We start from the raw sequence: 23,863 nt of genomic DNA on the forward strand, positions 1-23,863 counted from the left end.
ATGATAATAAAGGAATCTGGGCCTCATACTATGAATTTAGTTTAAATGCATAACACCGATAGTATAACGTAGCAAACTGTCAGCAGTATCACAAAATATTGATGCATTTGAAAAATGAAACTGAGTGATGCCATTTTTACATCCTGTGTCAGCTCCGAAGCTATATAGGACGGGACCTATAGTCTAAAGTGGGACCTGAACCACTATGAAAGAAAGATAACAGTGAAATGTACAGTGAAAAGTACAACAAAAACATGTCCGAGGCGGCATTGGAACCCCCGATCACTAATATGTCGGTTGTCTAGCCTTTTAGTCCACATGGCTATCCGGGCAGACTAAAAACGAAATAAGGTAGTAATAAAATAATTATATTTCTAATGTGAATATGATAATATTACAGTGTACAAACATAATCATATGGTATTTAGGGGAGGAAGTAAAAGAATATGTCACTTAACATGAAAGACAAACCAAGGAAGTACTCTTCCAAATATTGATAAGATAATCTGGATAACCAGTTTACAGAATTAGAAAACACACGTTTCTTTCCTCGCATGTATCGACTTGATTTCGCGAGTTGTCTGTTTATTCACTGAAGCTACGGAAATGTAATAGAGATCCGTCATTTTTTCTAATGCGTACCTTTATTACCCTCTGCTGCTACATATCAGACATTTCCACTGTACATTTTCAGCACACGTAGCTTCAACAGTGTACAACACTGTACCACTACACTTCACTATTATGTTTAGTGATAATAGTGCATTTTAAATCTGTGCACACTTGTATAAGATACTATTTCAAACAAAATATATTATGCTGAGTTGGCAACAGTGCTTCACCTATGGCACACTGTTTGTGGTTTTCGATAGGGCATTTTGTTCTCATTACATTGTGCAACTTTTGTTTTGATTGCTTTAACAGTTTACAAGATAATTACTTTAAACGTACACAATTCCATGAGAGAATTTTTGGATACTCAAATTTTGAAGCCCCGTAGCTCCTATCCTTCTGCTCCATAGCACCTTAAATTTTGCTCATTTTGATTTCTCATGATAATCTATCAGATGTGCTATGTGGCAATCAGATTTAGCGACAACTTGTGGGAAACTCCCGTGTCAGAGTCACTTGTTTGATTTAAAAAACAGCAAGAAATTTTACACGAGACAGTAAAACAGATTATTTTTGGAAAATTAATCAGAATTCCTCATTTCCTGGAGAAATGAGGCACCAACCTATATCTACATGTCCCTCCTCCATACAATTAAAACTAAAGTAAATGTCTGGCTGTGTACATCACGGTTTCCATCTAACGACATTCACCACAGTAAACTGGAAAACACGAAAATGCGTGAAATTTTACAACTACTGGCATTGGTAGTGCGAGGAAAAAATTTGGAAAAAGACTAAAAGGAACTCTTAAAGGCCACGCACATACTCAGATCTTTACCGGCATCAGATTTGTACATTAACAATAAATAATGTTTCCATAATGACAGACAATATACTACATCTCTTGAACGCAAGTAGATATGCCATGAAATTTGAGGTGTCGTTGCATGTACATTGGGTTAGTTTTATATATTTTTTAAATATATGTTTTACTTACTTTTATTAGTTTATTTTGCGCTACAGATAGTATGCAGGGCTTTCTGAAATCCGTAAAAGAAAATTCTACCAAAAATTCCTTCATTATTCCCGATAGTAATGACATACCGAAATTTGAATTCCTGTTTCATTACATGGAAAACAAATCATGAACCATTTTTCTAGGATATTTACATTTAGGATTAGAGAAGCCTACATAAACGCCAGCAGTCTCAAAAATGTTAGGACTTTTCCAAGTTCACCAGACCGAAAAATAGTCGAGATGATCTATGTCAGTAAACCTTACGATCTAATATGAAATTATGGTTAAATTATATTCGATAATGTATTACTAGGGGTTGATTTAACTCAGAGCTTAGTGCCTCTTTTCAGCACATAACTACTCATTTAATGCACTGAAAATTACAAAATCAATTAATTTCACTTACCCTAACTTTGGTTTTATCGCCACCAACATTCGAAATATGGAACAGTACTCCATCAAAATCTGCAATCGTTATATCTATGGATTCCGGTTTATGCCTAAAAATAAAATAAGCATTCTCAGTGACTTAAACAGCAAGAAAACAGTAACTCTAGACGCACCACACAAGTAACAACTGACTTTGTTTCAACAGCTAACAAACATGGTATTATAAAACTCAAAATGATAAGTAATGAAAACAATCAACATACTTTATGAATGAGTAAATATATTAATTACTATATTTTAAGTAACTGTTATTCAATTTGTGAACTTTTAAATGTGAAATTTCTTCCTTCCAATACTACATTGCGCCAAATTACCTTTAATATGGCATTCTCGATATGCAAAAGTTTAGGGAGATAAAAATAAAAAAGGTGAATGACAATTATTTTACCATTATATTGTATTTTTGAGATTAACATTCCTCACTCAAGACTGAGAAATGAAAGAATAATAATTCCATTTATGACTTGAGCGGGATTCAAATCTGCGACAATCTTGAGAACGCCATCCTAATGCCTTACACCGTTCAACCACATCAGTCGAATACTTTCTAACAGAATGTATGAAAGTAAATAAATAAATAAATAGAAAACTACGTAAAATTTGAATACGACAAACTATTTACGATTATCACTCGATGCTCAATGTAAACGGTTGGTGAACACCCAAATAGATTTGTCTAATACTTACTATTCTGCTACTGTACCTAAAACTGCTGGGTTTGAAGAGAGTAGACAGTGCCTTCAAAATTAAATTTCTGAACCGTACTTTCTTTCTGTTAATGTAGAAGAGCATTCTTAAACACACACAAAAACAAACTGGACAAAATCATGTACGTGGATGTTCGTTTCTTTCCACATTCTCACTCCACCGATTATTTCATAACCTCCACTTTCATTAATACTCCGTCCGTCTCCTTCAGACTAAAGGGCATAATAGTGGGATGTTAAATTAAGACTTCACTTACCAGAAGCTCCAACACTTCTTTGATGATTTACTTCTACAAAAACTCAATCCACAGCAATATGAACAATGGGTTTATTATTCATACTGACGAGAATTCAATAACATGAAGCAAAAGATATTCGCCCCACATTGTGAAGTATTTAAAATTGAAACGAAATGAAAGATGAGTGCACTATCCTACCGGTACCATTAGATAATACGAACTACCACCGTAGACTAAAAATATTCATTACACTATGCTACTATTCAAAATGAATGAATCGAAAAGTATATTAATGAAAGGAGGAAAGAACCTGATTTTTTACATACAAGATCCTCTGTCGGTAATAATTTCACTCGTGTAGAATCGAGAAGGGATATATATGTGGGGCAGATGTTGTTAGGTTAGCTTAGAATAAGGTAAAACAAGATATGATAGGGAACGGTAGGGTAGGTTACGTAAATTCTGGCTCACATCTGCGGAACAAAACCAGTTTATTATTTTCTCTCAAGAAAACCATTCCTTCTTTTAATTGCACTGGAATTGGCATTAAGTTTTTTTTCCCTAGCCATTGAGTTTCGTATATTCCAGAACCTAACCGGATAGAAGTAGAAACTGCTATAAAGAAATTACAGAAACACAAATCTCCGGCTGAGTTAATTTTAGCTGGAGGTGAAAAATCGTGGAACAAGATACATAAACTCATTCTCTTTATCTGGAACAAGGAAGAATTGCCAAAAGAGTGGAAAGAATCACTGTTCCAATTCACAAGAAAGGTGACAAAACTGACTGTAATAATTATCGAGGCATTTCTCTTCTGTCAACATTCTATAACATCCTTTCAAATACGAGGACTCTATTAGCAAGATTTACCCCCATATGCAGATTAAATTATTGGAGATTATCAGTGCGGATTTAGACGAAATCGATCAACTATCGACCAAATATTTACCATTCACCAAGGAAATACAATACCCCGGTACATCAACTATTTATTGATTTTAGAATGACTTACGACTCGGGTAGGAGAGAAACATTATACAACGTTCTTACAGAACTTGGAATACCGAAAAACCTAATTAGATTAACTAAGTTATGTTTAAATGAATCCCAAAGTAAAGACCGGGAAGAAAAATTTTTGTCCACGAGCTTTCACGTCGAAAATGGCCTGAAACAAGGAGATACGTTGTCGCCATTATTGTCCAACTTTGTTCTGGAATACGCTATAAGGAAAATCAAAGATAGCAACCAAGGCCTAGAGTTGAACGATATTCACCAGGTTATGGCATATGCTGATGATGTAAATTTAATAGGGGATGACAGGAAAGCAATAGAAAAAAAGTGATGGTCAGAGACCCGACCTTTTTAATAACTATTTTTGTAAAATATTTACCGCCTTTCCCCCTACAACCCATCTTCCCCCTCTCCTCCCCATTTGTACTAACACCTTATCAGACCTCTCTACCACACCGGGTGAGGTTTTGGTTCTCTTGCAGTCGCTTTCTCCACATAGATCTCTTGGGCCCGACAACATTGGCTCTCTCTATCTTAACAAAACTGCTTCAGCTATTTCAGTTCCTTTATCCATCCTATTTAATAGATGCTTCAGAGAAGGATATTATCCCACCAGCTGGAAATTAGCTCATGTGACCCCAATATATAAATCAGGACTTAAAGATCAAGTATCATCCTATAGGCCAATATCTCTTCCTTCTGTAATATCTATTATCTGCGAAAAAATAATCAAAGACAGGCTTCTCAAATTCACGTCGCCTTACATTCACACCTCTCAGCATGGCTATCTACCGAAAAGCTCAAGTCTCACAAACTTAAGTACTCTTCTTTCCTGTGCAGTTCAATGTATAAATAACAATACTCAATTAGATGTCATTTATTTTGATCTCTCAAAGGCCTTTGATTCTGTCAGTCACATTCTTCTTCTCCACAAGCTTTCCAATAGGTTTAATGTACATGGTAAATTTCTCTCTTTAATCACCAGCTATCTAAAGGGCCGTAAACAGAAAGTTGTTATTTCAGGGGCGACTTCTAACCCCCAACCTGTGAAATCGGGGGTGCCTCAGGGAAGCGTACTAGGGCCCCTGCTATTTGTCCTGTATATGGACGATCTCTACTCTCACCTATCAGTTAATCCTAGTGGCCTTTTGCTTTTTGCTGACGATTGCAAATTATATAGAGAAATATCATGTTTCCATGACACAATTGCCCTACAGGAAGACATAAATTATCTTGTAGACTGGTGTGAAGTGTGGCAATTGAAACTTAACAGTAAGAAATGTGACGGTATTACAATTACTCTGAAAAAGTCTCCTGTCCCCTCCAAATACCATATTAACGATTCCCCTATAACACATTCTGCCAGTCATAATGATCTTGGTGTTATCTTTGATTCGAAACTCTCGTTCTCTGACCACATCTCCTCAATAGTTAAGAAAGCAATGCGTATGCTGGGGCTTCTTTACCGACTCACTGAACTACGTACTGTGGCATCATTATCAACATTCTATAAAACTCTAATAGCACCCAAGATAGAATACTGTTCTCCCATATGGGCCATGGCCGCACCTACACATCTCTCTAGACTTGAGTCTGTTCTCAATTTCTTTATTGCAATAGTACGTTTTCGTGTTCCCGCACTTCGAATATTACCTAAGGAGGAAATTTTGCGATATCTTAATATCCAGACGCCGGAAGTACGCAGAAATAACTCTGATTTGAAGTTTCTTCATAAGATTGTAAATGGGAACCTAAGATCAGAAACCCTAATTCAACAACTATCCTTACATGTTCCTTCCCGCAAAACCCGGAATACCCACCTATTCCATCTTGCACGCCCTAGGTTGACAATTATACAGAGGTCTATTTTTCACCGAGTACCCAACTATTATAATAATCTAACAAGTGAGGTGGACATTTTTTTCGAGCTACCCGGTGTTTGAAAGAACAATAAAACGCGTGCTGGCTAAATAATATTACTTGTGCACTCTTTGTTAATACTATTGATGTTACTGTTGTTTATTTTTTAAATTCTTTCTTTTTTCCCGCTTGTTGACATTTCCCTGTGTAAAATGGCACAATTATGCTGTATCTGGGAATTTGTTCAATAAATAAATAAATAAATAAATAAATAGTGTATTGGTGCAAAATTAGAAAAGATAAACATAGTACTATTAGCGACATCCTAGTTTTCGTGCATACCCACCATCGTTGACGCGTCTGTTGCTTGCAGACGCCTCTTTCCTAATGCTTGTGCTCCCCTGCTACGCGCTCCTATCGACTTGGGTGGGCAACATTCGTGTCTTTCAGTGGCCATCTGGACTAGGCTTTTTTTTTTTTTTTTTTTTTTTACACTGTAGTATTTATGGCATATTTCTAAACATTATTTACACGCAAAACGGTAAAGTCCTCTTGAAGTGAATGTGCACCGAGGAATTGTTAAGAAACACTTTCTAAATGACAAAAAATTCACGTTTTTTTAGCCTGAAAATACAAATTTACTTTGCTATACAAAGGTTAAAAATAGTATTAAAAAAGTAACCAGAATGTAAAAGGGAGAATTAACTCGATAATGGATATGCTCAGTGTTTTGGTTGTATAGATGGAATCATCTGCAAATAGCCTATATCTAAAAATATTGCTATTCATCAATATACAAATATTCGAAGCTTTAAAGAAATGAATATTTCAATATGAGTACCCATACAAAATAATATGACACAATAACTCCTTAAAAGTAACGTAAAACGATTCAGTATCATTACTGTGTCATTAGGGAGGAGTTTTGACTTTTGACTAATCGTGTATTACACACACATAACATTAGAATGACGAATTTCCACTCATCAGATCGTTTAAAATTCGGTAATTTTACGAACTATCAGAAAACTTTCAAGCAACTAGTATGTTTACACAATAAACATATATTCACTTTGTTTACATAAAAACGAATGAACTTCTTAAATGCTCTTCAACAGACACAAAATTCACTCTTTTTACGCTTTCCGCCCTTGCCGGTTCCCTCTGACGGCACTTTCTTCGCACTAAAGATTATTATACATACCCTGCCAGGGCATTTTTAAATTTTAAAGTTAGAGTTTCTTCTACTATGCGATTGTTGATCTCTAGTAAGATCATTATTTTCTACGAGGGCACGAGAAATAACTCATAAAACCATTAATATCGTTGCACATATAGCACACAGCACTCCCTGGGTGTATGCTGCCGGAAGTAATCATTTCAACATGGTGGCAACTAACTCATTCTGATTCGTGCAAAACGACCACGTGATAGATGCTGAAGACAATTGACTAACAAAATGTGTAATTCAACTGCTAGATGAATGGTGTTGCATGAATGGTCGTATAGTGTATAGTAGTGAATTTAAAAGATCTGTTAGACTTGTGTCATTTCATAAAAATTACAACTTCACAAGCGATTTGCAGAAAAACGAAATATTTTGAATATAATGTTTGTTCTTTCTTGCTTTAACAAACTATGTAAACAAAACATGGATTTTTAAAAATATTATGAATGATAGATATACCCTTGTACTAATGTGAGGTAAGTGCACGTAATACACATGTGACTGACTAAAATGTTGCTGTTGAGTTGGTAATTTTTATGCTTGACTCTGCAGTTTTTGTAAGAGCTAAGATTACAAAATTTTAAGTGAGTAAATTGAAGGTAAGTCTTGAAGATTCAGATAAAAGGCATTAAAATATGATTAGAATTTTACATAATGTAACATGAGGTAAGTGAATATACATGAAAAGGTAGGATAGATTATGAATATGAGGACATTTTTTGAAAATTTACAGCTGGACTGTTAATTTGTAAGTTTGAGGAAACGTATGTAGGTGGGGAATAAGTAAGTCATCCTCAAATATAAAAACAGCGTTAAAAGTGGTTGGCTTGTGTATAGCCCGCTCCCCCCAGTTCTTTGTCACCGGAACTAGAAAAGTCGCTACTACTACTACTGCTGCTATTACTATTACTACTACTACTACTACTTATATCGAGAGCAGAACCCAACCAACCCCTGCGGGGCTTCTAACCCGTTCCTACTACTATTACTAGTAGTATTGCTACTAACAACCACCACTACTACTTCTACTACTACTACTACTACCACTACTACTGCTACTGCTACTACTACTACTACTACTACTACTTATACTAAAGCCTCCTTACCACAAGATTTACATCTTAAATCTTTATAACATGCGATTCCGATTCAATATGAACTAATATGAATCGTTAGAATCACTATGATTCGTTAAAAATCACTGGGGGGAGCGGGCTATACTCAATCCAAGTGGTTCATTACTGCATAATTGTAATTTAAATGTAGCTTGTAATGACTATCTAACACAGGTTGCTGCGCGTTTCTCGTTCTTGCCTCGGTTTGTGCGGATACCCACCATCGCTGACATGCCAGTTCCTTATAGACATACCCCGCGATGACGCTCCTGCTTCACTCTGCCCTTTCCGGAATAAATGCATGCTATCGTTTAATGACCATCTTGTGCGTTGTAGATATTTATGGTATACCTGTGTGTAGGCATATGATTTATGGAGGTTAAGTACCGCGGATGACAGAGAAGAATTATGTATTCTACTGAGAAGTTAACAGAATTACAGGAAATGCAGGCATAAAACTATATAAAACAAATGTAGGGCATCACTGGAGAGTTAGTATGTAGGTTTGAGGAAACGTACATAACGGAGAGAGAGACTGCTGGAGTATATGAAAATACGTGATAAGTCTATAGTAAGGGAACTAGTCCTCATCTTTGGAATCTTAGCTAGTTATCTCTGTATAAAAGAAGGGCATAAATTCTGTCAGCCCCTACCTGCTTATAAAATACGTTATCTTAGGTTAGGTTTAGGTTCTGTTCGGTTTACCGAGGGCACAATGGCTCAGTGGCAAAGTTCTTACCTTTGGTACGTGGCGACCCGGTTAGATCTCCGTCCAGGTAAATTTGTGGTGGATAAATCTTGTCCGTAGGTTTTCTCGAGGTCCCCGTTTCTTCCCACACTCTCATTCTACCAAATCTTCCAGCATCATTCACTTGTCTTCATCATCCGTTTCACTTAGCCGAAAGGCCATTATCCTTGGACGTTAAACTGAAAGATTTCATTTTTGTTCGGTTTGCTATGATATAAATAATCTCCCCCCCCCCCCAAAAAAAAAGGAAAGAAATTCTGGTTTGATTGACTGAATAGTCAACACCTAGACCAAATCACTTCAGCTAGAAACATGGAATTTGAACAGTACTTAGTGTAGTAGTCAGGGCCGGATTTAGACATGGCTCCGGGACCAGGGCGGCAAATTTTGAGAGGCAGCAATTTAAAAAAAAAAAAAAATGTTTAGAGAAAACTATAAAACTAATGAAAATACATATTTCACCAACGACTCAATAAAGTAAGCAAAAGCCATTTTTTTTAATGGCCGTAACTATGATAGTATTGTAGTAGGTTAGTCGTAGCAAATATTGTCGTAAGCCAGTTGGTTATTATGGTGGATTGATCAGTTGTCGGTCGATCTGCTCACTACGGCGGCAGTAGGCAGCTCGTACTTTCACAAGTTGGCATGTATTTATTTATTTATTTAATAAATACCAGATACAGGCCGGAAACAATTTACACTGGATATATAACAAGGGAAAGAAATAGGGAAAATCCCTGTTAGCATGGTCGGCGGTGACGGTCGAAGAAAACGACCTTTGGAATGCGAACCCAACGCTCTACCAACAGAGCTATTTCGCTCGATTTGAAGCAGTATGGCCTATATTAGCACCGTTTTTGCTTCGCAATGAAAATTCAGTCACATTTATTTAAATCATTCCTCTTAAAAAAAGGAAGACATTTTTGAACGTGGTGAAACATAGTTATGTAGTCCGTATTTGCCGTCTTTTACACCCTGCAATGTTGAATAGGCTAGGCAGAATCCAGGTATGTTTTAATGAATCTACTCCAAATACTGGCCAGATATAAGAATTAAAATATCTTACATAAAATGAGCAATAAGAAGTAAGAACAGTAATAATTAGTAATAGTAATAATTATAATTTAGTAGCAAACGTGAAAATAATATTTTAAGAAGTGGATCCAGGAGAATGGAAGTTTTGGAGAGCGATGTGATTGGTGTGGTTAGGGGCGGCAATTTCGCTAGAGGCCATGGGTGCAAAACATGGAAATCCGGCCCTGGTAGCAGTGTAAACCCAAATAACTGTAGTGTCGTAAGACTAGTATAACAAAACCATTTTATTTCTTCTCTGGAAAGAGATAATGCATTCCAACATTCTTTTCTGTACCAGAATACAAACAACATACGTATTTATAATAATCTATTTCTCTAAGTTCAATACAACAGAACTAAAAGCTGTATTCAACTTGTTTACCCAAACAAACACAACGACATGTTTAACTAAATTTCTTTTTTTTTTTCTTCTTCTAATGATTGCTACCCAATTCCTACAAGATATGGTTGCTGAAATGATAACTATATAAAACTGGAGGGCATAGTTGGTGAGTTTTGTATAATAAAATATGTGCCAATCAGTTACATATTGTATAGTGAAAATATTTCTGTTTTTCTTCATAATAATAATTATTCATTCATTTTATTCTTGATATTTTTAGGTATGGTTTACACAGGTAAAATTCTATAAGTGAGCAGAAGTGTGAACATTTGAAAATTGACACTACCAGCAATTGCGAAGTTGAAGAGTGCACTGCATATAACGTTTTTTGTGTTGAACATACTCAGAATTAACAACCGCGAACTTCTGTATGTGCACTGTGATTCAAAGTGTGATAATCACTTAACTGGGATCATTTCAGCAACCAATGCGTGTTTCCACAAGTTTATGAAGCAAGAACGTTAGCTTTTTAATGAGTTTTACGTGTTATTTATTCCAGTCTTCTCATGGAAAAAACATCAAAGTCACTATGGCGACCACCTAGACACACTGGCTCAAATTTTGAAAATGGAAGTAAAACAATATAAGGCGTATCTATGTACACACATTATGTACAATTTGAGAAATTAACTAAGGTAAATAACTCAGGGTTTGCCCAAGTGGACCCAGCCCAAAAAAACCCGGTGGGTTTTTTCGGGTTGGACCCACCTGAAAAAACCCACTTTAAAACCCACCTGGGTTTTTGACCTATTTGTTAGTATATTATTGATACAACTAAGGTGATCGTATTGTAAGTGATTTTTATCAGATTTTAGACTTTCCTTGGGCGAATTAGAGGCTTTCACGTTAAGGTATACAACAACATTCAACATAAGACCTTTATGAAGTTCTGAATGCACTAAATGAATTAAAAAAAAAAAAAAAAAAAAAAAAAAACTTACCTTAGCTTGAGATAGTTATAGAACAAATTAATGTATAAATTATGCTTATACTTACTTGAAGTAAAATAAGCCATTTTGTACTTTAGAAAATATTTTCCGTGAATAGTATGCTTGTCGACTTGGCGACACCGAGGGACATTATCATTCATACGTTTGACGGGTTTAAGGCCATAGGTGCCGGTACTAATAGTACATATGTAAATACATTAGTAAAACTATTAGTATTATTTCTTACCTTTGATGGTTCTTCAACTAAAATTTGGTTTTCCAACAATAACAGTTTAATTCAATCATTTGTTGCTACTCTTCAAATAAGCATTCTGTAGAATCAACACCAGCAATAGCGTAAAAATTCTTGTCAAATTTAAGAAGTTTAATGCTCGGGGTTCCGAAGACTATGTAACGCTTACTATTTCAAGTACTGAGTTCAAATTTCCGTACTAGAGGAAGTTTTGATGTACACGCCGTGAAAGAACTGCTCGGGAAATTCCCGAATTAAACGCAGAATGATCGGAAATTAATACTTCAACAATAAAACTATTTATTTTACGCTTAAGCCTGCCATACGTCCCGTCAAAAAACGGGAATGTCCCGTTTTGGGGCTCGAGTGTCCCCGTAAATTTACTCGGGACAGGGAAATGTCCCGTATTTTAGTCCGTTCCATTTCTGCTATTAATGTCAGCTTATTCGAAAAGTGAAAAACAAAAAATTCTGTCATTGGTTAGGAATCCTGTTATATATAAAGATGGCTTTGAGTGTTTCTACATTTACAAACACAGGGAAGATGACTAACCTTTTCTTCAGCAACACATTAGATAAATTAACAAGAATTATAATCTTTTTTCAGAGGTTAGGGGCACAGAATTGTGCTTTGGTCCAGGTCGTAGAAAAATGTAAATCTGGTCCTGACAATTACACACGACACAAGGAGAAAAATCAGCTTTTCATCAGATTAAACTGACGAACGTAATTTTGGCAGATACAGCCATGTAAATAAATATTGCTAAACGCGCGAAAAATATTGAAAGTAGGTTGTACCACTGAATTAAATAATTTGTATATTGTTTTCCTGTAAAGCATTTTTATAGCAGACCTTAAGCTTTTAGGCATCTCCAGTCTATACAATTAATTGCAGGGTACGAACTCATATAGAGAAAAGCAGCTGCTGCTTAGTGAACTTTCGCCTGTTATATTATTGAAAAAATAATTAAATAAAATGAAATCTTTTAGTTTTAGTCTCACGGTTATGCCTGCTATGCTCAAGGTTACGGTGATGATGAGAAATAAATGAAATGAAGGAATGAAGAAAGTGAGAATCTCGAGAAAACCCACGCACAAGGTGTTTGTCCACCACAAGCTCACTTGGCGCGAGCTGGAATCGAACTAGGAACCCCATGCACTAGAGGTGAACGCTCTACCACTGAGCCACCGCGGCTTATTATACTTTTGTTCATAACCAGACTACAATCCATTGCATTGTGTTGGAAAGTTGAGGAAGGGGGGATCTAAGGTGATCCCTATTCTCATGGAGAAAATATGGCAGGTTTATTTTCGCTGGAAGATGTTAATTTCATATAAGACATTTTAAAACATTCATTTATTTCATACAACATGAATTGTATCTTTGTTTTAAATTAATAGACCCCTTTTGGTATTCATATTTGGCGAACGTCAGTCAGGCTTCTATATGACTTGATCTACATTTGTTCGCTTGTCTGCCGAGCTCCTTCATGGTTATGCGGTTAGTGTACGCATCTTCGGGACGTGAAAGGGACGTTAAATACAAAATCAACTCAACTCGTTTGTCTGCCTCTACCACACACACTACAGGGTATAACTTTCGGTCTTTTAAGTTAAAATTTTTCGAATACAAGCACGAGACACTCTAAATTTCCTGTATAGATTTTGGCGGCATACCAACGTAAAATATCAAAAAGCGGGCATTTTCTCAAAACAGAGAGTATCCACGCTACGAAGCGCAATTTTCAGTCTTTTAAGTTGAAATTTTGACGGTGGAAGCACGAGATATGCTAAATTTGCTGTATAGGTTTTCTCGGCGATCGAATGTAAAATTTCAAAATGGCGGCCATTTCTTTCAAAACAGCAGTAAGTAGAAAATTGTTGCAAGTTGTGACAATGACAATCTTGAAATATAAATCACATTTTAACACTTTTACCTCAAAGACATTTAAATATTTCGAAAAAACCCGATTAAACCCGAAAAAACCCATATGGGCCCAGGTGGGTTGGGCTTTTTCAAAAAAGCCCGGGTTTTTTCAAACCCTGAAATAACTTAAAATATTCTTTAGATGTCTCAAAGTTCTTCAATTAAATGTCTGGCAGATGATCGCAGCAAAAATGGTTACTGAAATGGTCCCAGTAAAGTAATCATCAGAAGAGGAAAAAATGAAATTTCTGAGTTTTACGTCCCACGGTTATGCCGGTTAGGCTAAAGGAGACCGTGATGATGAGTGACGAATGAAATAGTGGAATGAAGAAAGTGGGAGGAAACGAGAGAACCCAGAGAAAACCCACGCACACGGTGTTTGTCCACCACAAAGTTCACTTGGCGGGGGCTGGGGTCGAACCCGGGATCCCAAGCACCAGAGGTGAACGCTCTACCACTGAGCCACCGCGGCCCCTCATCAGAAGAGGAATCACAGAGTGCATCTAAAGGTTGGTAGTTCTTAATTTTAAAAAATTGCCAGACATTATCTATTAAAAAATACTAAAAATTACTTGTTAGTGGACCAATGTTTTTAATATGTAAATTATCCTTTTGACATCTCAACTAGCAACTATCACTACACCAGCAAGAAAATAATAAGATTCTCAAAATGTCGAAAGAAAAATTATTCTTTAACGGTTTGTTTTTACTTTTCTTCAACATCCTGTTAAAATATTTGAACTCCCGACGTCCTGTTACAATAATTTGCGGTATTGAGAAGCAAGTGGTGCGAAATCTTGCTTCATAACGACTGAACTCTCAATAATGTGGCCGCAGTGGCTCAATGGTAAAGCGTTCAATTCTGGTGCATGGTGTCCCTGGTTAGATCCCATCTCGCGCCACGCGAACTTTGTGGTGAACAAACACCATGTGCATGGGTTTCCTCGAGATTCTCTCGTTTCCTTCCACTTTATTCATTCCACAATTTTCTTCATTTCTCATCATCACCGTCCCTTTTTGCCTAGCCGGCATAACCGTAGGACGTAAAACTCAAAGATTTCATTTAATTTCAGTTTTGAACTCTCATAACTTGGCACATTCGTTGATAAGGGTTTCTGCTACGTTTCATCACTCCGCTAAATGTCTTTTTAATTGGAGTGAAGTAAAGTAGACAAATCAAGTAATTTCGCTCAAAAAGTATAAGAGTGAATTCCAAGCAAGATGGCTGCTATATAAAGAAATCATATACAGCATACAAGGTTGGCAAAAACCATGCTTTTTATTGAAAAAAACAACAAAAAACGTTTTTTTTTATTTAAACCAGTTTTTTTTTTGTTTAAACCAGGTTTTTTTGTTTAAATAATTTGCTCTATGTATTCATATCATATATGGGCAGAAATAAGTTTGTTTCACCTTGATGTTATTATGCAACAACCGGGTTATGCTGAAAGGGGTCACATAAGCTTAAAGCGGAATAAAAACCGCTTCTCGAGTTACATCCGAGAGAAATTGTCCTCCATTTGAACTCGGAACCAGGACTAATTGGCCACAAATGCGATACGTCTGTGGACACGTCTGCGGACTCACTCACGAAGGAATCCTAATAAAAATACGTTGTACTGATCTTTACATGCTTCTTAATAATTGTCAAGAGTCATTTGAGTCCACTTTGGCTCAGACTCATTTCTACATAAATAGATACCAAAGATACTTCTCATTTCACTAAAGGCCTCTCGTGGGGTTTGTATGACCCCCTTCTCCACACACACACATACACACACACACACACACACACACACACACAAAGTATGGCATTTCGGTGTATTTTATCAATAGTAAACATTATTAAAACGAAATAATATTTAGAATTTTTCTTTGATTGCAATTACATAACAATAATAACAACTATAAAAAAAATCACAAAACAAACATTTATAAACTTATAAAAAAAAAAGTTGCTTTTGTAGTATAATCTTTTTAAGTAATGAATTAGGAATTTAGGTCTGAATATAATACGAATAATATACGGGAGTAAAACGTAAAAACCCACAAATGTGTGTTCATCAAGATTTTACAAACACTTACACTTTTACGAACATTTTTCGTTTTTTGGTTTAAACCAGTTTTTTGAAAAACCAGCTGGTTTAAACCACCTTGGTTTAAACCAGCCAAACCTGGTTTCAAATGTATTTTTTAAAGCCTCTTTCTTCCGAAATGTATACTAAAATTATAACTAGAAGTGTATCTTTCACTATAAAGTTGTCGGTAAGTAATCGTAAAAGTAATAAATGGTGTTGGATGTACTGGTGTAAGTAGAGTACATCATGATTACCCCATTTATTGGGAACTTTATAGATAAGACCATATTTTTAGTTGTTTTGTTTTTATAGTAATTTATTTATTTCTTTTACTTATTTATTTTGTTTTAGATATATGTCTGCATATGCAGAAGTGATAGATTCAAGAAATGAAGGTTAAAAAGAAAAGATTTCCCGGAAAGAAATTTAAGCAAACAAAACCAATATTTAAGTCGAGGAAGGAAAGAAGGAAAGAAGAGAGACGTCTTAAGAAACAAAAGAAGCATGAATTTTTTCAAAGAAGAAAGCTCACGGATGTAAACCACCGTTCAAACGATTTTGCAACTGAAGATCTTCCTAAACAGAAAAGGGAAGAAGTAAAGAAAATTAATGAGAAACCAAAACCAAATAAAAGCGTGAAAGATGAGATGAAAAAGCTTGCAAAAGATATGCAGAAGGAACGCATGAAACAGTTGAAGTTGGCTAATGAAGAGGAAGATAAGCATATCAAAAGGCTAGAAAAAGATTTAAGGTTGAAGAAACGTAAAAGTAAATCATTACCAAAATCGTTTGTTGAGGATGGTTTGGATTGTATCCTTTCTAATAGTTACATATTATATTAAGTATATTTAGTTTTGTTTGGCCTTTATCAGGTAAAGGTTGCTACCTCACGTTGGTGATCTTATTACGTCAGTACTTAGTGTATTTACGTAACATCCGTGAGTGCCGAAGTCAAGAAAAATGTAAAACCTTTGATTTGGTTTGATTTTGAATTTAGCGTCCCGTTCAACAGCGAGGCTGTGTGAGACATAGACCTACAGCTTAACGTAGGACCCGAACCACATGAAGTTAGCATACGCACCTTTGGCGTGGGAAACCCGGGTTCAATTCCCGTGGGAGCTCATGTGGTTCGGATTACAAATTAATCAGTAGGACCTGTCTCATATAGCCTCGCTGCTGAAAGGGAGTTAAAATCAATTCAACCGAACCACTGAGCTCCGCTGGGAATCGAACTCGGGTCTCCCACACTAAAGACGCGTACGCTAACCGCTTAGCCACGAGGAAGCTCTTAAGCAGTTTTACAGAGTTCCGTGACGCTACCCATGAAAGCAGGACTGTAGAGCCTTTACGTCAATACACAAGCGTAAGGTTTTCATGACCTGCCTGAAAAGGGAGACGATCTTTACTTAGTATATATACCTGTTACCTAAGCAACATTCGTATAAATCATTTCTGTACTTATGTTCATTATGGAAGATAACGTGGATTTCAATTGCAGGAATCATTAAATTCACCTGAAGATAGTGATTAATAGTCATGATGAGAATGTTCGTTTGATTTTAGAAATTATCAACGTGTGATGGTTTGAATATACTTGATATAGATAATAAAGTTGTGACGTAAAGAATGGGCAGAGCACTTCGTTTTCTATGGCTAATTCGCTGGGTTGTGTGAAGCCTGTGAGAAAGACCTTTAAATATACCAATAATAAGAAAAGAAGGTTAATATTAATATCCTTCTTATAGAAGTTAATTTCAAGGAATGATCAGGATTGACGAGCTTTAGGTTTTTGTTTATGCAGCAATGAATATTCGGTTTCTTAGTTCAGACGTGCTAATGACGTATTATTTGAAATCTTCATTAATTCTTTTCGCTAAGCTTGTCTTCACTTTTTCAGTTTTTAGTGAATAATTCAAAAATAATGGAAAACATCAAAATTTTAGAAATTGAGCCAGATAACGTGTCCAAAATGTTATTATGTGGACTAATAATTGTTTTCAGTACTTTTCATATAGGGCCATTCCATGTCAAATCAACACAAGGTTTCAGATCGACTCTTACAGATTGCAGTGAGCTTTTATATTCTGACTATCACCACTGTGTGTGGAACAAGCGGAAAGCTCAAATTAGTTTGTGAACCGATTTCAAAATTACATGCTCAAAGTTCTCAAAATATACCAAAACTTGGAATGATGATATATATTCGATTGACATTTGAGGCTGATCTAAAGGACTAGAACGTTATCGGTTGTAAGTACATCTTTGTGAGGCAAGGTGTGTAGTCGGCCTGTTGAGGTCACGGAGTTCAATTTACACAGTACATCTACTAGACGAATCCAGAGAACATCTGGCTTCCCAGGATATGCAAAAGATGGAGATGGATCAGCTGGATAGAGAAACGTCACGTACTCTTCGTCTTTCCCCAAAACATATCCCAGCTACCAGCTGTTACAGATTATAGTTATATCCACTGCCACTGTCAGCTTGTCGGTGAATTTGTTTGTTCCAATGAGCTCTGGCAATACGAAAATATCTCGCAAAGAATTTGGAAGTATCTCAAGCTGCAGGAATGTACATGTGAAATTTCTCTGCCCCAGAAATTGTTTTTCTTTCTTGAAGCGATCATATAGGAAATTTGCTGCTCGGTGAACTCTTCGTGACTGACAAATGTAATATGCACTCCAGTACAGTTTGCCGCTCCTCAGTTAAAAAGCTGCCGGGATGTAATAATTGTATTATCATGTGGATGCTGCAGACTTGCTCGAGCTACCAACCTCTTAACTGTGCCATGAACCCCATCACAAGGTCACCTTTCCATGAGCTTTTGCAGCAAAATGCCATTCAACCTGTATGCCAAAATCTATTGTATGTAAACAAAAATATGAAAGGTTCTTTTGTTCGTGCACTGAGGACTAGATCCATGAGAAAAGTACTATACCTTTGTGGGTCTGAACTGGTTTCTCAAGAACACAATAAGTTTCTGTTGGAAGCAGTACACAACCGTAGTGTTGTGTTCGAGACACATCTACATTACAACGTAACTGACATGCTCTGTTTTTGTTCCCCTTTTTAGTGCACTACGCTTCTTCACTAGTCCAGTGATAACTTTTGCGCCTCATCCTGTAACACAAATGTGTTTGTAAAATTTCCGAGCGACCCCATGATAGGGGTCCTGTTGGAAAAACAGCACACTCCCTTCAATGCACCCTATGATATTTACCTGTCTCACTTTTTGTCTCATCGTTTTATCAGCCGTTTGTGATTTATAGGAAGTGAACGTTTTATCTCAAACACTACACACACACACACACACTTATATATAAATGAACATTTTCAAACTTTGGCGTTTTGAGAAAATCAAACTCAAAATTTGATTTTTCATATATTTAAAAAAAAAATCTATAATGTTATATATCATCTGAAAGGTCTTTTCATAAGATTTAAAATAACACTTTAATCAGCCTATATCCATTACTTCAGCCTTAAGTGCCAATGGAACAAGTATCACTCATGCAATTTTTGGTAAAGTGTGATAAGTATTTGATCCTGTAGTTTCGAAACCAGTTTACATATCAACCTGAAATACCAGAGTTCATCATTTCCTAGAGGTACCAAATTTGATCAAAATCTGACAGAACAACATGAAATTTGTGTAAAAATTGTGTTGATTTGGTATGGAATGGCTCATAGTATATATATATATATAGATAGATAGATAGATTAATGTCCAACAATTATGATCTCTTAACTGCACACCCAAATTCCTGGTCCTTAGGAAAAGCTTTGGAAATAAAGTTGTTACTAGTATATTTAATAACACTTTGCAGATACTACCTTGCTCACTTTGTACATTTTGATATTCGTCGATGTCTTTTAGTTCAAAAAAGTAAAGGTAGATTTAGCGAAGAGGGTTAAAAAACTTCGATACGAAAAGAAGGGTAAGTATTTTTGTTTGTAGTAAAAATAGATTTACTTATTTATTTGTTGTAGATGATAATTTAGCAGTTACGAATTATTTCTAATAAGTTCTAATAATTAATTAGTTACGTATTAAATATGGTACATATGTTTAGACCATGCACAAACCCAGTAGAGAAGGTAATTCGGAAAGTGAGTTAAATTTTTCATATTACTACTTATTTTATTAAGCAAGATTATTATTATTATTATAACAGTTCGTATTCTAATAGATTTGTGGTATATAATGTTTAGAATGTTCTAATTTTATTTTCTTGTACGTTTGTAATCGCTGCAACCTCTTCTTCTTCAACATTCTTGGAACACGGTAGCTCAGTAGTAGAGCGTTCACCTCTAGTAAGAAGTCCCTGGTTCGACCCCAGGCCAAATGTTCCTGGTGACCAATATCGTGTCCATGGGTTTCCTAAGGGTTCTCACGTTTCCTTCTACATTCTCATTCTACTAATTATTTCATAATAATTCATTTTCATTAATCATCCGTCTCTTTTAGCGTAAAGAGCATATTTGTGAGACGTAAAACTAAAAATTTCAGTTTATTCATAAATTTCCACCAACTTTCTATTTCTGTTCAATTAACTCATGACATTGCTTCATTTATATTTTGAATAGATTGTAATTTTGTTGTAGGTCAATTGTATTTTCCTTAATTTATCTGAAAAGTTATCTTGGATATTTGTGATCCTGAAAACATGAAACTAATGACAGCTGCAAATGAAGATATTATGGAATCCGGGTCTGATGACTTGGAAGATGATTTAGCGATTGCTAAGGGAAAACCCATAACACAAAACAAACGTAATACGAAACACAGTGAGAGATCAGATAGTGAACATTCAAATAATGCGAGTGAGGAAGATGATGATCTTCAAAGTGATTTCGAGAACATTGACAGTGACCTCGAAGAAGAAAATAGTGCTTCAGAAACGGAAAATAGTAAATCAAAATCCAAAACGAAGCCGAATAACCAAGAAAAGCATGACTCAAATCGAAAAACAAACTTGCAGAAGACTAAAGTGCAAAAGAAACAAAGTAATATGTCAGATGATGATAATGAAGACGACTTTGATATGTCGGACGATGGAGAAGAGTCTGATAATGAAATGGACATTGTTGGTGATGATGATGATGATGTGGACGAGGACAGTAATAATGATGGTGGTGATGAAGATGAAGAAAATGGTGATAGTGATTCGGGCAAAAATGGAAAATATACACACAATAAGGATGGATTCTGGGAAGATATCTACGGCAGGTTGCGAGATAAGAAAGGAAATGTTGTTCAGGTAAGTAATTTATCATCAACATATTAAGTATTCCGCCATTATTGGTAGTTTAGGTGTCATCGTAAATTAAGTTTGATTGTTGAGACTGTTCCCGTTAACAAGAGTTATATTTTCAATATTTTTATATTCGCCGTCCAATTATAATATTGAATAAGCAGCATAACATTACATAATATGTTAAACAAACACACACACACACACACACAAAAAAAAAAAAAAAAAAAAAAAAATACGAAACAGTGTGATAAGAATACAAACATTAAATTTGTCAGTTATTCAATTAGCGAATTTCCAAAACTTGATATGATTTAATTCCAGAAGTAATTTTGTTAAGGGTACTCAATGCCAGCTTCTATTCTAAATATCGTTTACATGCTTGGATCATATCACTTTATCGCTTCAAGTAATTTAATGGGGTTAGGGAGAGTTTATCAACGAATGACAAAAAATATTTCAAGGAGTTAAAATAGAAACAAAAGTTCTGTTCAGCTGCCAAGTAGAGGGTATCAGGCACTTCCAAAATGTATTGGGCTGTATAATACAAGATATATATGTATATTGTCATATATAAAAGCTTTCAACTTTTTTTTGGGGGGGAGGGGGTAGTAGATGGCATCTTATATCAGCGGTTCCCAACCGGTGTGTCGCGAAATTTTAAAATTTAATAAACTGATTAGTTAGGATTAGTTTCAAGACAGACTGTACCAGTCAACGACTCCAACGGCAGCAACAATGCCCAGTACTGCATAGTGACACTATTTTATAGAAACTTATAGTTTTACACTTTGTCAGTGGCGTATACAAGAAGGTTTTGAATTTTAACCACCTTGAAGAAGATATTATAGAAAAATAAACATTTACGAAATTAAGATACAAGCTATATAGAAAAACGATGCTGATCTGAAAGGATGTGAGATTGAATGCTTGCATCACACCATAATGAAACTCTGCGCACGCCACTGATTTTATAAGTTATGTTATTTTGATAAAACAATCAAACAAGTGTGCTGCGATGTCCTAGGCGTACATTAAGAGTATGTCGTCAGTTAAAAAAAGGTTGGGAACCACTGCCTTATACACCTGGACTTCAGTAATAATTAAAAAGCAACCTTCATACTTTTCACAATTTAAAATAATAATAATTTCCTTTTTATTTATTTCGTTGCTCGCTTATTCATGTTTTTATGTTATTTGTTTTACAGAGGGAGAGCCAGAAATACCTTCCTCCACAGCAACGAGCACAGTTAATGTCAACTGATAGGAAGAAAAAAGACTCGGTTATACGATTGCAGAAGCAAATGAAAGGTCTATTGAATAGACTTGCAGAAAGCAATATGCACAGTATTGCTGGACAGGTACTTTTTAAAAGCAATAATAATGTTATTATTTTTTTTACCTTAAATATGAAATTACGTTTATTATGTGTAGGGGGAAAAAAGAAAGAAAAATTAGAGAACAGTGATAAAACTGACAAGGAATTAAATGAGCCCACCCTATAATTCCTACCAACATTTACTTTTTCACCTCTCTATCTGATAAAGCGTTTAAAGTGAAAACGCTCATAATATAGTTACATATATATTATAAAATTGAAAGTGGCTATGTTTGTGACTCTTAATCTCTTGAACCGCTCGACCGATCTCGATCAAATTTTCAACGTAGATGTGGTTCTGGTCTGGGAGTGTTTTTAGATATTTACTTTGACGATACAACTTAGGGTAGGGGAAGGAGGGGAAGTTTTCTATGAAGTTCAAACCTGGAAAGTTTTCTATCATTTCATTTCGACAGTAAATCTTAGGGGAGGGGGAAGGGAGGAGCGAAAATATATGAAAATAAATAAAACTTAATAACTCATGAACCACCCGACCGATCTCGATCAAACTTTCAACATAGATAAGGTTTGGGTCTGGGATGTTTTCCTCATTTCACTTTTACAATGAAACGAAGGGGAGGGGGAGGAGGAGATATATGTCAAAAAGGTAAAAATAGAAGTGACTGCCTTTGTGACTTCATCACGTTTAAACCACCCGACCGATCTTAAAAAGAAATTTCCACGTACATGCGGTTCGGACCTGAGGTGGTCTTTATCATATCATTTTAATGGTAGAACTTAGCAGAGGGGAAGGAGAGGGGAGAAATCTATAAAAATAAATGAAACTTAATAACTCTTGAGCCACCAGACCTATCTTGATCAAACTTTTAACATAGATAAGGTTCGGGCCTGGGATATTTTCGTTATTTCACTTTTACGGTGGAACCTAGGGGGGGAGGGGGGAGATATATGTAAAAAGAATACAAATAAAAGTAACCGTCTTTGTGGCTTCATCACGCTTTAACCACAGGACCGATCGTAATCAAATTTTCAATATGGATGAAGTTCGGACCTGGGGTGTTTTTTTATCATTTCACTTTGACGATAGACCTTAGGGGCGGGGAGGAGGGACAAATATATAAAAATAAATAAAACGTAATAACTCTTGAACCACCCAACCGTGTAACAAACCGATTAACGGTTGTTTACATTCTATTTGAATTGGCTCCCGGATTGTAATGTTTACCCGTATTGCAATGTTTACCGGTTGTTCAGGCAGCGTTAAAGTTGGTTCGTGTATTGTAATACTGCACCTTAGTGTTTCCAAAGATTCGTTTTGACGTTAATTGGTTTGTTGCAGATGAAATAAATGACACGAAAAGTGATCAGTTTTATATGAGATACGCAAACACAACAATAGTTTACCACTAAAACTTCGAACTGTTTCTTTTTACAACTGTTTCGCGTTACTGTAATAATTCCATTCATAGTTTAATATAGTACAAATTTATTTTATATTTTACCTTACCTCATATACGTATGTCTGTCAATTATTCACGTGATACTATTCGTGTTTCACTTGTTATGCGCCCTGATGTTCATTTGTTACTCATTCTGATGTTTATTTGTTACTCATTCT

General features: G+C 35.7%; 2 protein-coding genes across 3 annotated transcripts in view; one reads left to right on the forward strand and one right to left on the reverse strand.

The window, feature by feature from the left end:
* Nucleotides 1-7,291, reverse strand: part of Arpc2 (Actin-related protein 2/3 complex, subunit 2) — a 29,372-nt gene extending 22,081 nt beyond the window's left edge. The window contains exons 1-2 of the mRNA XM_081736870.1: nt 7,102-7,291; nt 2,037-2,130 (exon numbers count right to left, since the gene is read on the reverse strand). Of these exons, the coding sequence (XP_081592996.1) occupies nt 2,037-2,130; nt 7,102-7,175 (168 nt within the window). The 5' untranslated portion in view covers nt 7,176-7,291. The remainder of the gene's footprint in view (nt 1-2,036; nt 2,131-7,101) is intronic.
* Nucleotides 7,292-7,384: 93 nt separating this feature from the next.
* Nucleotides 7,385-23,863, forward strand: part of LOC145668739 (nucleolar MIF4G domain-containing protein 1-like) — a 65,091-nt gene continuing 48,612 nt past the window's right edge. Inside the window, exons 1-4 of one of the 2 annotated variants that reach the window (XM_081736868.1) lie at nt 7,385-7,601; nt 16,003-16,461; nt 20,290-20,912; nt 22,115-22,267. In XM_081736868.1, the coding sequence (XP_081592994.1) occupies nt 16,041-16,461; nt 20,290-20,912; nt 22,115-22,267 (1,197 nt within the window). In that variant the 5' untranslated portion in view covers nt 7,385-7,601; nt 16,003-16,040. The other variant, XM_081736869.1, reaches the window with a different exon arrangement.

Source organism: Thermobia domestica, chromosome 13 (genome assembly GCF_964235325.1).
Source record: "Thermobia domestica chromosome 13, izTheDome1.hap1.1, whole genome shotgun sequence".
NCBI lineage: Eukaryota > Metazoa > Arthropoda > Insecta > Zygentoma > Lepismatidae > Thermobia > Thermobia domestica.